This window comes from Balaenoptera borealis (assembly GCF_965194805.1).
Source record: "Balaenoptera borealis genome assembly, chromosome: 19".
Classification (NCBI taxonomy): Eukaryota; Metazoa; Chordata; class Mammalia; order Artiodactyla; family Balaenopteridae; genus Balaenoptera; species Balaenoptera borealis.
Window position 1 is genome coordinate 27,331,141 of NC_138878.1, and position 16,617 is coordinate 27,347,757.

At 43.7% G+C, this 16,617-nt stretch overlaps 1 protein-coding gene across 5 annotated transcripts in view; it reads right to left on the reverse strand.

The window, feature by feature from the left end:
• The window catches only part of NUP93 (nucleoporin 93), a 104,463-nt gene that overhangs the window by 10,543 nt on the left and 77,303 nt on the right, over positions 1-16,617 (reverse strand). For all 5 annotated transcript variants that reach the window (XR_014237464.1, XM_082366960.1, XM_082366959.1 and 2 more), the window contains 7 exons: positions 12,040-12,114; positions 9,295-9,384; positions 7,653-7,792; positions 3,415-3,547; positions 1,830-1,987; positions 584-749; positions 220-313 (listed from right to left, as the gene is read on the reverse strand). Coding sequence is in view for 4 of the 5 variants with exons in the window: in XM_082366960.1 (XP_082223086.1) it covers positions 220-313; positions 584-749; positions 1,830-1,987; positions 3,415-3,547; positions 7,653-7,792; positions 9,295-9,384; positions 12,040-12,114 (856 nt within the window). In the remaining variant the exon portion in view is untranslated. The remainder of the gene's footprint in view (positions 1-219; positions 314-583; positions 750-1,829; positions 1,988-3,414; positions 3,548-7,652; positions 7,793-9,294; positions 9,385-12,039; positions 12,115-16,617) is intronic.

A 16,617-nucleotide genomic window follows, 5' to 3' on the forward strand; every position in this document is an offset into this window, starting at 1 on the left:
TGTACTGTCAAAGACCATGTAAGTCACATACTCTGTTTACGGCCACGTGCGTGGCCTCTACCCAAATTTGAACTCATTGTTTTGTTGTGTTGTGTTTTGAAGATCCAGAGAGTTCTGAAGGAGAGAGAGTTCAGAGATGAAGGATTTTCCCAGGAAAAAGCTAAGCAGTGACCTTAGGTGGACAAGAGAGGGAAGGTAGTTATGTTCAGGGTATCTTACCGTAGTCTTCCAACAACTGTTTCTGGAACTGAGAGAGAGTAAGCCTGTCTTGTGGGGAGCTGGTGCCGTCGTCATCGAAACACACCTGGTTCAACTAAACCCCCAAGAGAAATACAGGCATTGGTACAAGCTACTTCCTGAGCCGGGTGGGGACTTGTAGCCGGTTAGCAGCCATGCTCGAGGCTATGCTAATGGCTGTGTTACTGGTTGCGAATATTACACAATAAAAAATGGGCCAGGAGACAGGAAATCCGCTAGTCCAGTCACCTTATTGGCATTATACATTATGCAGTAACATCTGTGTGCAGTGTGTGAGCAGGGGGAAGGGGAGAATGCCCTACTGGGCAAGGGAAGCAGCGCCTGCCTTCAGCCACAGGTAGTCCTCAGTTTTGTCGGCCACCTCGCTCTGGTTGTCGGTGACGTCACATCTGCCAATGATACAGTACACAGCCCGTTTGTAGGGGTCCGTGTTGTTCCTGAGGGCCCTGCGGTAATGCAGTCGGAGCTTGTTCTCCGTAGCTGGGGACAATCTAGAGACACAAGGGAACACACAGACACATATGCTAAAGATCCTCACGGGCATCTGAAAGCACCCAGGTCCCAACCACACAGCAGAGTCACGAAGCCTTCCTTCACGGAGGGTAACACTGTCCCACCCATACCCACGGGCACCATCACTTTAACCAGACTTGCAGCTACCAGCACCTGCGTCTCCACCCACTGGCTTCCTCAAGCAGTGGCTGTCAGAGGCACATGGGAAGATCTGGGGAACTAATCCTCCACCCACCTCCCCAGCAGCCCTCAAGCAGTGATGGGCAAGAGTGAGTCAGTCCCTTAAGTGCCTTAGCCCCGCTCTGGCTTCTCCACTCCCTTATCCCTGTGAGATCACCTCCCAAATAAACTCCGTGCACTCAAACCCTTGCCTCAGGGTCTGCATCTGGGGGAACCCTAAAACACTGTCCCTACTTTACACTAACATGAGCCAGACAGGGCTTATGGTTTAAGACAATCTCTGGACATGGCATTATTGACACTGCCAAAAAAGTAACCCTGGTTTTCCACATGTATAACTGGGGTAACCACCCTTATTTCTTCTACATACATGTATGTATATTTAAACTGGGTTCGAATATGAACTTAAGTCCTATTACATTAACAAAAACCAGAGAAAAACGAATGCTTAGCAGTTCCTTAATGCAAGAGAACTAAAAAAAAACAAAACAAAAAACTTACTGAATTAATTCAATGATTATATCTCAAGTTTGCTAACTTCTAACTCTGGCCTTTGAGTATGAAGTGTATATTGTCATTTGGGTCAACCAGAAAAGCACTAAGTGTGAACAAGTGAAGTGTAATACAACAAAGTTTCATTTAATAAAGCATCCTTGATGTGCCTGGGACTTTGTAAGTGTACACATGGTGTCAGAATGGGGCTCTTTTAATGTTTTCAACTGTTATTCTACACAGTTCTACTTGCTTTCTAAACTTCATTTTTCTCCCAAGCAGAAACTTATTTGGAGCCATGCACAAGGAAAAGAGAGCAACGCCACAGGGGCCACCCTGCTGATTCCACGTGGCTTCTTCTGGATGCACCATCTCATTCACCGTACCTTCTGTCCTTGCTGTTCATGTACTCCTGGAACCAAGTTTTAAACTCTCCCAGCTGGTGCTGGGCTTGGTTGACCACCTGTGAAGCGGCAAGCAGGTCTCCACAGCGCAGGCAGTAATAAATTAACGCCCACACAGGATGGCCTTCCACCTCTCCATCCTAAAAGAGGAAAGGTTTAACTGACGACTTTCGATGTGCTGGCCCTCAGCTAAGCCCTCTTCTTGTATTAAGTCACTTAATCTCACAACTCCACTAGGCAGGGACCATGAATGGCCTCCTCCTCTCTGTTTTACAAACCAGGAACCTGAGGCATGGGGATGTTAAATAATTTTTCCAAGGTACGCTGGTAAGCAGCAGTCTGGCTCGAGAGCCTTTCCTCTACAGCACTGTGTGCACAGGATTCAAAGACAGCCAGTGGGTTCTCCGTGGAACCCCAGTACCCACAGCAATCAGGTGACATGTTCTTCTGTGATCATTTACAGACGTGCACTCAGGCTAAGGACGTTCACTGACCAATAAGAGACTATCATCATATTTGCATTTATAAAGTGTTAACCATTAATGATTAGCTAAATGGATTCTGGCACTTCCATTCACCTGTTAGTTGTTCATTCACTTAGTATCTTTGTTTTGGACACCGTGCTACGTTATGCACTGGGGAATCTAAGCAAGCAGCTCTGTTCCCACTCTCCCAGCACTAGAGCTTCTCTCTCCTAAAAGTGGCTTTCTCATCACCTGTGCAGCAGCCCTGTGGTTACTCCTCTCTCTGCTTCTCCCCAACTCCTCCAGAAAAGTGGACCTCAGACTTCCTTTCTTGGCCCCTCCACCCTTCCCTCGGCAGGACTCTTTCTTAAGCCCAGATCTGATCGTGTCACTTCCTCACTTAAACCCCTTTGAGCAATTTACATCCTAAGTGCTTAGCCTGGTGCTCAAGGCCGTCACCAGCTGGCCCCAAGCTGGTCCAGCCCTACCACACACCCGATACGCCAGATACTCTTTCTTGCCTCCACGCATTTGTTCACGCTCCTCCCTCCTCCTGGAATACCCTTTTCCCAGACCCCTGGCTGGCAAGCCCCTACTCTTCAAGCACAAGTGTGGGTCTCACCTCCTGTATGAAGCCAGCAGCCTGCATCCCACCACCCCTGGTACACAGTTTCGGTTCAGCACTTTGCACAGAGTCTGTATCTGGCTGTAACTAGACTGTGAGCTGAGAAGAAAGGCACGTTCTAGGACCCATATCTAACTCTGTTCTTCCAGCTGTTTGAGCCAACAATCTCAGAAGTCAGCCCTGACTCTGCCACATCCAAGTTCTTCCACAGTCCTATTGGGTCTACTTTCAAAACATGTCCAGAACCCAATGACATCATCCCCCTGCACCCTCCTCCACCCTAAGCTGAGCGACCACGATTATCACCTGGACTCCTGCACCACCAGTCTCCCAAGGTCTCCTAGCTTCTCTCCCCGCCCCCTCTGGTCTCTTCTCCATATAGTAGTTCCCACACATAACCTCATTTAAACTGAAAACGCCTATCTGAGAGAGACTGCTCTGGGAAAGTAACTGACCATATACAGAAAGATGCCAATACCTGAAGTCCAGGCAAGGGAGCCGGAAGTTTAATGTTCAGGAAACTTCGAACCAACTGGTAAGTCCCAGGCACCCCGCCCAGCTGGGCCTGATGCAAGTTGCCAAAGACAGTCACAAGGGTGTAATTCTTATAACTGGAAAAAATTTAAAGGCAAAAAAAGGGAGGTTGAAAACACATATTACACGTATCTATGTCCATACCCACAACATTAGACTGTGAACTCCACAGGGAAGGGCCTGGATTTCAACCTAACATAGAAGAGTAAACAGTGCATGCTTAATGAAGCAAACTACATTATTTATTCATTGGGCAGTGGACCACTGTGAAGATTTCTCATCACTGCGGATACTCAAAAGAATCCCTGGAGCAACATAATAGTGGACTTCAAATGCATTAAGGGCTAACGTGCAGAATAATAATTGCTCCAGCTCACAGCCTAATGCTCTAGTGGGATCTTTTCAAATTTTTCATTTTGAAAATTTTTAAACCTACAAAAAATGAATAGTCCAAAGAATGCTCATATACCCTTTACTTAGATTCACCAATTGTTAATATTTGTATGCATGTTTTTTTCTCTCTCTATATATGTAGATATACACACATACACAAACACACATACTTTTTTTCTGAACCATTTGAAAATGTTATAGAAATATAGAAATCAGGGGCTACCTCATCTGTAAATACTTCACCATGTATCTCCTAGTTAGGACATTCTCCTACCCAACCTCAATACTATCATGACACTACGAAATTTAACATTAATGTACTGTTATTATCTAAAATATAACACATATTCAAATTTCTTAATAACATCCTTTATAGTTTGTTTTTTTTTTTTTTAAATCCAGGATCCAGTCAAGGGAATGCATGAAATTTAGCTGTCATACCACTTCCATTTCCCTTAATCTAGGGTAATTCTAACACCTTTTATATAAAGACACTGACCTTTTAAAAAGAATCCAGGCTACTAGCTACCTGGTAAAATGTCCCACAAGCTGAATAGTTTCTCATGACTTGATTCAGGTTCAACTTTTTTGCCAAGAACCCTACCTACACAGCTGATGCTGGTATTGCCACAATGAGGCAGGTAATAATACCATTTTGCCCTTCTTGGTAACATTTAATTTGATCACTTGGTTAAAGGTGTTGTCCACGAGATTTCACCGCTGTAAAAGCACCTCCTTTCCCCTTTGTAATTAATAAGTACTCTATGGGGTAATACTTGGACGTCATGTGAATAATCTGTTCACCAATAATCTTTCACCCAATAGTTTCCACTGGTGGTCCTTGCTGAACCCATTGTCACATTGGTGGTTGCAAATGATTTTCTATCATTTCCTGTTTATTTATTTGCTAGCAGGCTTCTTAAAATCCTTTACAGTGTTTTAAAATTGCTTTTGTATTAAGATTAAATGGTTCAAGTTATAGATACCCAAACATGGGGTTAATACATTGAAGAACTTTCTAAATATGTTTCTTGTCCAAAACAAAACAGACTGCCTCAAAAAGTCAGGTGCTCCATATGTTCAACCACATAATAATATTAATATTATACCACATTAAGTATAATAACCAACTGAGAGAGACAGGGTGAGAGTGAGAGAGAGAGAGAAAGAGAGAGACACACACAGAGAAAAACACCTAACTGTCAATTACAGAAAACAGACTCAATGGAAATTGATGTAGTCATAAAAAATGATACTGACAAAAAATTTTAAAAGCAAACTATATAAAACCATATATTGTACACATTTGGATTATAAGCTGTGTAAAATATACATATCAAACAAAATATTCACATGTCCAAAAAGGTGGCGGGGGTGGTGTGGGTGTAAGGAAATACAGCAAGGTGCCAGGGGCCTCTGGGAGGGGAGAGGGGACCGCTCCCTTTTTCAGGTCCTCTTTTTGGCATCTTCCAAAATTTCTATAACAGTCATGTAGTATTTTCATAATGAAAAATGAACACAATTCAATTTAGCAAATGTAATGAGTTCGCCATCACTGGAAGTATTTAAAAGCAGAGGTTGGAAAAGAGATTACAGAAGAGTCCTGTAGCAACCAGGACAAACAGATGCCCACTATGGTCTCTTCAAACTTGAATGAAGACAACTCACATGCTGGAAAGGGCCTCAGAGCCTAAATTCCTTGAGAGCTAAGAAATGTGTACCTTGCTTCAAATTTGGAATGTGGCAGGAAACAGACCAACGCTATATTTCCTCAACGTTTTCAGCCTTATATCCCAAAAATAATTTGGGACCAGGTCTACTTTGCCACCTGGTGTATTACATCACTTGAAATACTGTATGTACGTTACACTGTCAGTGGATTAGCAACAGAAAAAATATTGTTTTTAGTGAGTACAATTATCTGAAATATTCCCTTTATCAAAAAGGACAACAAATCTTAAAAAGGATGCCATCAGGGCTTCCCTGGTGGCGCAGTGGTTGAGAATCCGCCTGCCAATGCAGGGGACACGGGTTCGAGCCCTGGTCTGGGAAGATCCCACATGCCGCGGAGCAGCTGGGCCCGTGAGCCACAACTACTGAGCCTGCGCGTCTGGAGCCTGTGCTCCACAACAAGAGAGGCCGCGATAGTGAGAGGCCCGCGCACCGTGATGAAGAGTGGCCCCCGCTTGCCGCAACTAGAGAAAGCCCTAGCACAGAAACGAAGACCCAACATAGCAATCAATCAATCAATCAATCAATCAAGTAAGTAAATCTTTAAAAAAAAAAAAAAAAAGGATGCCATCAGAGAGTGATGCTACTAGAGTGAAAAAGAAAATAAGCATACAATAGTTGTGCACAGGAAACTCCCAAATAGCTCCAAGTGCTGCTAAAGGAATTAATGGAACAACATAATTCCAAAAACACTAAACGAAAAGAATAATAAAAGAAATGGGATAGCTTACATATATAAAACCAAAAACTGCAGCCTGGTACCACTGGTGAAGTCAAGCGCCAACGTTAAGGATGAGGTTTATTGAAGAAAAGCAGTCATGAGCAGTCATATACGTACACACATTAAAAAATAAAATCCTAATGTTTTTTATATACTGTAAGAACTTCTGACTCATATTTTGCTGATTTGTAGCAAATAAATACCGCTATATACATTAGGTTCTTTATGGCTGAAGACTTAGAAACTTACATTACAAAAATTTAGTGAAAGCCTGATATAATACGTCATGAACTCTTTGTGCCCTGTGCCAGAAGCAATAAAAAACCAATAATAAATCTGGAGTTCCAGATTTTTCTTAACAGAAGAATGGAGGCTAGTGAGTTTAATATGTCTGATGGTGTTCATCTCATGTAGCTATTATATAATTAATTTAGTATTTGGTATAAAAACCTGTTCCCTCTCTGCTGTACCAGGTCTGAATTACCTTGACTTCCTAATGAAGTACTATTTTGTTGACAGAGGGTGACCACACTACAAGGCCATTGGCAGCTACATGGGCTCAGCAGCAAAGAACTGCAATTGAGCAAGTGTATTCAGCTTGGCTTTCTCTTCTCGAGCCAACAGAGAGAGGCCCAGCACCCTGTCTCTGAAATAAAGAGGGTCTGTTGCACGCTCATGACAACCCCTGCTGGCCAATTCAGAACAAGGAGTGTCCACAGGGAGTGGATGGATGGCACGGGCCCTACCAACGAGGGGGACAACAGTTAGGGCACAAGGGCACAGCCACAAACCCCTTGGTGACCAACTCCAATTAGTGAGGAGATGGCAAAAAAAACCCAGGCACAAATCAGAGGCATTAGCAGCCGGGAAGGACCTGGACTCACAAGGATTAACCAAGTAGAGCCAGAAGGAAAACAAAGGATCAAGGGGTCTTCCTAAGGTTTGAAGGTGGTAACGCTGGGTGGGAAAATTAAAATGCCTAGAGAAAACCAAAAAACCTAAGCAGTAATGGCTGAACCACAGGAGGGACAAGGATCCTGACCCAAGGCATCGTGCCCTAATAACCATGACTCTGTGCTGAGGGACAGAGAGTGGACAAAGAGAAAAAGAAAAGCCTAACAGTGCTCAGTGCTCCCACTCAAAATGATTTTACACCGGTGCATAAATAGTGCTGGTAGAGAAGTGTTTCGGAAAACAGCGTTAACACCTCTCAGACTTGCTCAACCTTGTTTAAATGATACCAGCTACAGAGCACTTAGCTTGAGGACTACTTGAAACCCAAGAATGGCTGCCTTCGGGGGATTTTAAAGCCAGTCTCTGTGCTGCCGTTGCCTTACCTCTGCTCAAGGTATCCCAATGCCTGCCTGACGAACTCCATGCGCACTTCCACGCTGTTGCGGCTCTTCAGGGCATCAGTCGCCGGTGTCAACAACACGTCTGTCATTTGTTTTACCATGGTCCACATGTCAGAGATGTTCTGCACATAAATGAGACTGCATGTGACAATGCTGTGGGGCCAGGGAAATTGCCTGGTTCTTGCCGGCAATCTGACTCAAAGGCAGGCGGGACATGGAGGGGGAAGAGGTTAACGTCCTGTCTGAGGCCCTCAGGCTCAAGCCCAGTACAGAAGACGCACCTCTTCCCGGCCAGCTGCCAGGCTCCCATCTTCCCTGCGAGCAGCCCCCGTCCCGAGCTGGTTTTCAGATCAATTACTATTCCAGGTCTGACATAACCACCTACATAATTAAGACCACATAAAACGAACAAGAACACTGAATCTCAGTGGGTTATCCCTTAAGAGAGAGTGAATACATTTATAATCATCCAAAGCTCTAGGAGTTTAAACTCAAGTAGCTGCATTTCAGTCCTTACAAGGTCATTGGAATTTAAGGCTTAAAATAAGAGTTTAACCTAAATAATACAGGTTTTGTCCTCCCAGAGGCTCTCCAGGGGCCACTGCTCTTACCCCACCGTGTGAGTGGCACAGCCTCCTTTTCTCTTGCCTATTCACTCCCTTCAAAAGACGCCTTCCTGTGGCCTCCTAGGAAAGGCACCGGTGATCTCTCCTGTGTGTTACCACCACACAGCTGGACTCCCTCTTCCCAGAATCCTCCTGGCTGTAAACCTCTCCTAAAAATGTGTTCCCTGAACCTTTGCAAAACATAAAGTTAAGAATCCTTGGAAGACAGTAGCGATTAGAGAAAAAGCAGGTTTACACCTTTTCCAAAGGAAAAGAGAAAATCCTGTTTTTACTGTTTCTCTCAAAAATTAAAAACTGTAGAAAATTCACCCTAAATGTGACCCTTTTTAGGTGGTCAGATGGTAGATAAATTCTTATTTTCTTTAGATTGGTTTGTATTGCCTTATATTTACCATTTAAAAAAAAATAAAGCATTTTTGAAGGAAAAAAAAGTGTGTACAAGTGCTTGCTTCCGTTATAGCCTTTCCTCCTTTCTCCCTTCCTCCTGGCCACCTACCAATCTATCCATCCCCTTTTAAATTTTTTTCCCCCAGCGGGAGAAAACTGGCCAAGGATGAGAACTGAGGGACAGGAATAAAGATGGGGAGTCAGAGAGGAACAGAACCAGTGGCTTTTAAAGACCCCACCTGAGTCAAGTTCAAGGGGCTCACTGGTGTGAAAACTGCATCACCTTTACAATTCACATCTCGTGAAAGAGCCTGTTAGTCTGTCTAAGGAGGGAAACTGGCAGGGAGGAGCTGGAGCCTGACAGGACTTCAAAGCAAACACAGCTTTGCTGGGCCTTTTGGAGATGCATAAAGATACATATATTTATATATATAGGATCATCATCAAAAAACCATCCCAAAATTATTTAAAGTAAAACTCTGAAGAACAGTTAACATCTTCTTCCATGGCATAGAGTTTCTCTTCAGCACATTTCTGCCAAGTCAGCAAGCTGCTAATCCCATTGGAACACCAGACCCCACATGTCTCCTCAGGTCAGCTCTGAGCGCTACCTTATCATCCAGCTCTGTGACGGAAGCACAGAGGTCCACAAGGTTAGGCTGCAGGTGTCCGTTGACAATCTTCTCGTTATAGATATAAATCTGAAAGGAAAAGCCAAGTAAATAGCACAAATTCTATTTTCACCTTTTCTTTTTAGAACCCCTTGAAGCAGTTCTGAAACCAGCTTCTGCCCAATGGTCAGAAGCTTTCCTTCCTCAGAGTGGCTGAGCTATCCACACTGCCTGGAGGGCAAGGCCCCCGGCCAGCTTCCCAGTTCTGTGCCTGAGCTTCAGACAGCAGCAGCAACACCCACCAAAGCTAGTCGCTAGCCCAGCCTTCCTAACATCTGAGGAGTGGGAGCAGGGTGGTCCCGGGGGTTGGGGGGGAGTCCCACGGGCAGTTCTGCGTTGCTCTGCCCAGCAGACCATCAGTGCCAGAGAGCAAGGACCAAAGTGGAAGATGGGACAGTGGAAGGTCTCCTGCTGCTGCTCCTAGGAACCCAGGGAAACATTTGGTAATCTTTCTGGCAAAAGGACTGAATGGCCCCAGGCCCAGGGCTTGTGGACTTAGTAAGGACTGTCAGGTCGCAGCCCTCCACGTGTTTTAGAAGAGCAGTTGCTGCCCATCTGCAGTACCCGTTTCTCCGGGAAAGAATCCCAGCTCCTTAGTAAAATTTTCTCAAGAAAAAGGAACTATGTGACATTCAACGAATGGAAAAGCCAATATTACTTTGGATTTTATTTTAAAAAACCCAACATAACGATGGTAAAAACTAGTAAGTTCTACTCTTTGCATCTGAAGTCCTTGCTCTACCGAGGACTGAACAAGGTAGTGATGTTAGACAAGTCAGGACCCTGTCGAACCTTACCTCCCTCTACTCTAAATGGGGGAGAGTATCGTGCAGCCTCCAGGAGTGTTATAAAGATTAAATGAAATGGGGAGCCATTTATGAGGAGCCTTCCCTGGGGTACTGTGTTCAACATGGGATATAAAGATTTGCTCTCCACTGGAGGGGATAGCCATGTAAACAGATACATGACACTCCAGTGTCCTGAGTGCTAGTAAACCTTAGTTTTATGAAGTTTTAGTCTTTGCAGACACAGAAGATACATGGTTTCTCTCCTCAAAAGCTTGTAATTTCATTAGGCCTGAATTCTGACGGTGCCTGTGGCAATGGAAGTCAGTCACATAATGAAAGTGAAATTTTAAAAAATGCAGATGTAGTGTGGGAGAAAGAGAGAGATCTAAAAACTGGAGAAAAAAATAAATGAAGGCCCAGTAGTAAAACATGAGGGAGTTGGAAGGAGGGGGACTTATGTGAGGGAAGCTGATGTGGCTGGTTTGAGATGCCTAGAGTTAGAACTGGCAGTGGTACACTGAAGGAGCGAGGCTTAAAAAGAGCATTTAGAACATTTTTCTCAACAAGGGGTACAAGAAGGATCTCCGATAATACCATCAGCTCACCAAATAATTCAGTTAAGGCACCCCTCTGTTAAAGGCACAGGGTCTAGCAGTTTCTCCCCTCCCCCTGTTCACCTCTAGAGCCACCATGTGTTTTTGACTCCACCTACCCCACCCCACCCCACCCCAGCCCAGGTTGGACAGAAGAAAGGAATTGGGTGATGCTGAGGGCCACAGTGGCACCAATCGTGGGAGGGCTTTCCTGGTGGTGCAGTGGTTAAGAATCCACCTGCCAATGCAGGGGACATGGGTTTGATCCCTGGCCCGGGAAGATTCCACATGCCGTGGAGCAACTAAGCCCATGCGCCACAACTACTGAGCCTGCGCTCTAGAGCCTGTGCTCTGCAACAACAGAAGCCACAACAATGAGAAGCCCGTGCACTGCAAGAAGAGTAGCCCCTGCTTGCCTCAACTAGAGAAAGCCATGTGCAGCAATGAAGACCCAACACAGCCAAAATAAAAAAATAAAAAACAAATGAATAAATAAATTTATAAAGAAAAAAAAGAATCGCGGGAGTTGGTCACGACAGAACAGATGTTCCTTGGTCACTGCTGGTGCAGGACAATTTAAAGGGGATGGAAGCCCACCACCCTCAATTCAAGAAACAAGACTGTTTTCCCTTCTTGATACTTTGTGCAGCAAAGCGGCAAATTAGAATAAAATACACAGGTGGCCAGCACTGCTTTATTCAAAAAGTCAATTCCAGGTATGTACTGTCCTAAGCACAGTTTCAGTCAACAGAGTCCCTGAGCTTTACCACAAAGTGTCTCAATCCATACTCAAACTATTGCATGGTCATGATATACCACAAGAATCACAACCCCCCAAATATCATAAGCTTCTCCACGACAGTAATATCAGGTAATGGTGAGTATGCTATGCTTACCAAGGCAGAAAAGCATTTAGAAAATTTCTCTCTACAACAGAGTGAAGAAGCATTTCTGATAATACCATTCACCGACCAGGTGATCAGTTAATACAGAACTCCATTTGCTCAGCAGTGCAGTTACTGAAAGCTTTACCGTACATGGGCTGTTGCCAAATGCAAAATGAGATGCCTTGGTCAGTGTGTGAGGCAGATTTCAATTTCCCTAAATCAAACCTGAGTCATTCTATTACCCAATTTGATAGACTTCTCCAGGGACCCAGATGGTAAAATATTAACATGTCCTCTGAACGAAAACCCAACCTGTCTTCAGGGTTGGACTTTCACATGAAGTCTGTGTTCTCCTTTGCTTCCCAGCGGGCTCACAGGGATTTTCCTGGATTCGATCTTCCTTGGGAACACACTCACCTGCCGGGCATAGGCCATCTCGATGCTGTCCAGAGAGCTTCGACCAGGGGGTCCCACATCACTGATGTAACTTGGCTGTAGATAAATACACATTCAGAATTGGTTCAGAACAGCATTCAGTCATGTAAAGAAAAAAAAAACCATAAACATATGTTTGTCTTTAACAAAGCTGTTTCTGTTTCCTACTCAGACTTCCTCAAAATGATGATTTTAGGGGCTTCAATAGAAGGCAACTCTCTTACCATGATCACATGAGAAGGGAGCAGGCATGGGACTCAACTCAAAAATAACAGGAGGTTGGAGAAGCTGTAAGGATATCTCAGTAACGGTTTCTGGAAAGGCACCTCTTTGTAACATTCGGTTTCAATTCCCCAGTCCACCTCATATTCCCCCTCCATGTCTTTACACCAGTGAGGCTGTGGTGTATGTGGGTCTCCTGTTTCCATCACTAATATCAGACAGCTGAGGAAATGGAGTTTATAGGGTCGCAACACCAGGATTCAGACATTTCCTATCTAGAGTCCACACTAAGACAACAGCTGATGAACTTTATGCATCTGAAAATATGAAGCCAGTCTAAGTTGGGCATTCATTTATTCAGCAAACATCTGCTAAGTGCCTGCCTGCCACATGCACAGTGTGTACACTTCCATCCCCACAGGGATGACAAGACAGCCCACAGAGGCTGTTCCCAAAGAGCTTACCATCTGATGGGGAGAGTTAGACACCAACATATGGAAAAAATTATTAGTCTTTTTTAAGAAAGACTAAAGTTTAATTTTTAGCTAAGTTTATTCCCTACTGTAAAAAAATATGGATCAAAATCAGGTATGTTCCAATTAGGTATATTAGGCATATTCTTAAATTTCCAATATTAGTTTGTACTGTACTGTAGCAAAGATCGAATTCTTCAAGCCTCTCTCATTAAAAAAAAAAAAAAAAAATCAATGCTCTATTCTCTAAAATCTAAAACAAAGCAGTTTAAAGTAGGTTCCCTGGGAGACACATGGCAGATAGCAGCAAAACTTCCTAGCACCACCAAAGCTGGTAAAAGGGATACCAGCATGAGCACGCACTGGGGCAGGACAGGGAATAGGAAGAAGCAGGAAGCAGAAAGGTGGGTTGTAAACCCTCAGGTTCTGGAATGAACACTGGACTGTCAGGACACCTGGGTTCCAGGAGGACGGCTCCACTCCCTTGCTTTGGGGTCTGGGCAAAGCACATATCCTTGGAGCCTCAGGTTCCCCTTGGCTGATGAAGGGGCTGTCCTAGACAATCTCGAGAGGTCCTCCCCAGCTCTGATTTTCTGCAATCATTGGTATTAAAAGAGCTTTAAACAGTTTACTGTTCAAAATATCGAATTTGATCTCACTACAGTACAGTAAAAACCAATGTATTGGAAATTTAAGAATATAACTAATATACCTAGTAGAATACACCTAATTTTGATTCATACTTGTTTATAGTAGGGAATAAGCTTAGCTAAAGGTTAACTTTAGTCTTTCTAAAAAACGGACTAATAAACTTTTCCATATGTTGGCATCTAACTCTCTCCATCAAATGGTAAGCTTGGAAGATGCTGCTGCTTGGCTGACCCAATGACCATTTCACATCCCTACCTCTCACTTCTACTCGCTGCCACTTCCCACTCTGGCATATGGAGTTAAATATATCCAATGGTGTGCTGGTAAATGTTTAACAACTGGCTTGGGAAAGGGGACTTTATTTGTAGCGTTTGCTGGTTTCTGTTGTAAATATTCCCACCATGGCAGAAATCAAGCTATTCCAAGTAGTATCAACTAGACGGCAAATTTCCTGAAACTCTAACAATAGGTCCTCATGAGCTGACCCCTACACACTACCCTTTCCCAGCCTCTACTGCAGCTAGGAGTGGCCATGCACCCTGGTTCTAGCCAACCGGATGAAAGCACAAGCCTGGTAGTACATTCTGGCTTAGTGCAGCTTCTGCTTTTCCTGATAAAGGGAGAAAAAAGAGCCTGGCATGGCCTTTCAGCTTTCTCCCCTGAATGCAAACAGGCTGTCTAGAGCTGCAGCAATCAGCTTGTGAGCCCGAAGTAAGTGGCCGTGCTAAAAATGGTGGCATACAGAGACAAGGAGGTGTCTCTGATGGCACTGCAGAGCTACTGAATTAAGGCCCACACTCTCCACACCTGCAGACTTGTTAGGTGAGAAAAATAAATCGCTATTCAACCTACAGAAACTCAAGTTTTCTGTTACTCACAGCTGAAAGCATTCCTATTTGAAATGATTGAAAACCATCAGGTTATAGTAACAATAGCCACACTTACTGAGCAACTACTATATGCCAAGCACTGTCTTAATTTCTGTGTTTAACTCCACAACCCTATGAGATACATACTTTTATTATAACAATTTTACAGATGAAGACGCAAAAGCGCACAGAAAGCACCTTGCCAGAGGTCACTCCAATAGGAAGTAGTGGAGCCGTGGCTTGTGCCCACAGCCTGGGGCCACACTGCCAGCCGGGGCAGCCCGGGGAAACTGTCCAAGGATGGCCATTGAAGAACAAGAGAGAGTAGCAGTTAGAAATCCTGGCTCCGCTACTCACTAGCTACATGACCTTGATTGAGTATATTGCTTCTTTTGAGCCCGGGTTTCTTTAGCTGTAACACAGGGGCAGCAATGGTATTTACCTCATAGATTTGCAAAATAATCTTAAATGGGAAGAAAACAGTACTTACTTCACAAGGAGTAAGTAGGAATAAGTAGAAAGAGCTCACTGTCCAACATTTGACCAGTAAATGCTAGCTGTTATCACTTTTTAAATAAAAAATAAACCATAATGAACACAGGACTAAATCAGATGTTGAACAGTGGATAGATATGGACACTACAGAAACATAACCTAAGATATTTTCTTTGTGCTGGCTGGAAATTCTCATCTCACTCCTCTACAATGAAAACACATTCCTTGTAGGAAAAGAATCCCCCACCAGCTCATTTTCTATTTCTGGACTAATTCTGAGTGTTCCCAGTAACACTGCATTTGAGGACTGTTCTATAATGTGGCCATCTTTCTGGAACAGAACTCTCTGAAAGTTGATGATCCCCGAGTCTTTTGAAAGAACAGAGCACTAAGCCTGTTAATTCCAGTAACCTAACTGGGGGGGATAAACGGGGAGGAGAGGGGGAATGGCACTAAACACTTCTGCAAGGACACAGTTGTTTCAGCTAAATATACATAAACAGCCTTGAGAAATATTTTCCAGTACTACTAAAAACCTAATTTTAAAAAGTAGTTGGTTTTTTGGCCTTCAAATTTCCATTTAAATTAATTTTGCCTAATGCCCTTGTTTTCAAACGTACCTTTCCTTCATTTGCCCTTGGCTGAGCCTGTATTTCACCACACACAAAGTCAGTTATCCATCAACAGGATGTGTACATGCACATTCCTGAGCAGAGGAACCAGCAAACATTCAATGGAATTTCAAAGCCAGGAGCTGCTAGAGGGCTGGGAAAGGAGACGCCGGTATGCTGTGTGGGAATAACGTTCCAAACTCTTCAGGTTTTCTCTGTACTGGGGCCTGATCGGAGCACAGTGGGGATAACAGGAGCACAGAATCAGAGACCAGAAAGGCAGGGAAGATGGGTGGGCAGGGCCAGAGAGAACAACAAGGGGCTCACCCAGGAGTCTGGAGATAATGTGGAGAAACAGCAGTCTCTGGGAGCACAGAGAGGAGAAGAGTCTTCTCAGTGTACCTGGTGTCCCCCAAACAGCCATTTTTAAGAGAACATTCCTGAACAGGCAGGATGTGGGTGGAGAGTGGCAGGAGGGAACTGCAAGCTTTTATTAAGCAACTACTTTTGTACATAACATCCAGGGATGAATAAATCTCTTTTCCCAAGGAGAGCACATTCTAGGTGGGGAAAAAGGAATGTAGCACTCACTTCTAGCAAAACAAGTACAGAGTAAAAAGAAAATGTGATGATACTACAGAAGGAAGAGAGTTTTTAATTTTCAAGTGGAATGTTTTGGCTTTATGTAAGCAAAACAGAACCAAAGTAATTAATGTACAATAGTTGGCTACAGTATCTGTACATAGAAGCCCAGTACTACCAGAAAAAACACCGAGGCACCAGAAGACCCAGGTTCTAAATGCAACCCAACTGTGTGACCTTGGGTAATGACATCTAACTTTTCTGGAGCATCATTCTCCATGGATAAAACGGGAAGAATACTTGGGTCATTTATACAATGAAATCTATTACAGACACTAAAAAATGACAGACACCTACATGTACTAACCTAGAAAAAGCTCCAAAATAAGTTAAAAAAAATCAAAACATAATGCTAAGTAGTAGCATTTATTATATAAAATGGTGCCATTTATGGAGTAAATTGATAATAAACTGATCAGATGGACATATATGTATAAATGTGCACATAAATACCTGAGACGGAATTGGAAGGACAGAATGTCAGAGGTTATGTTTGGGTTGGGGGTAGAGGAGAGCAGCTGAATTTTCACAATCTCTATCTCTACCATTAGAACACTGTGCAAGAAGAAGGTGTTCATGTGATATATCCTGATGTCA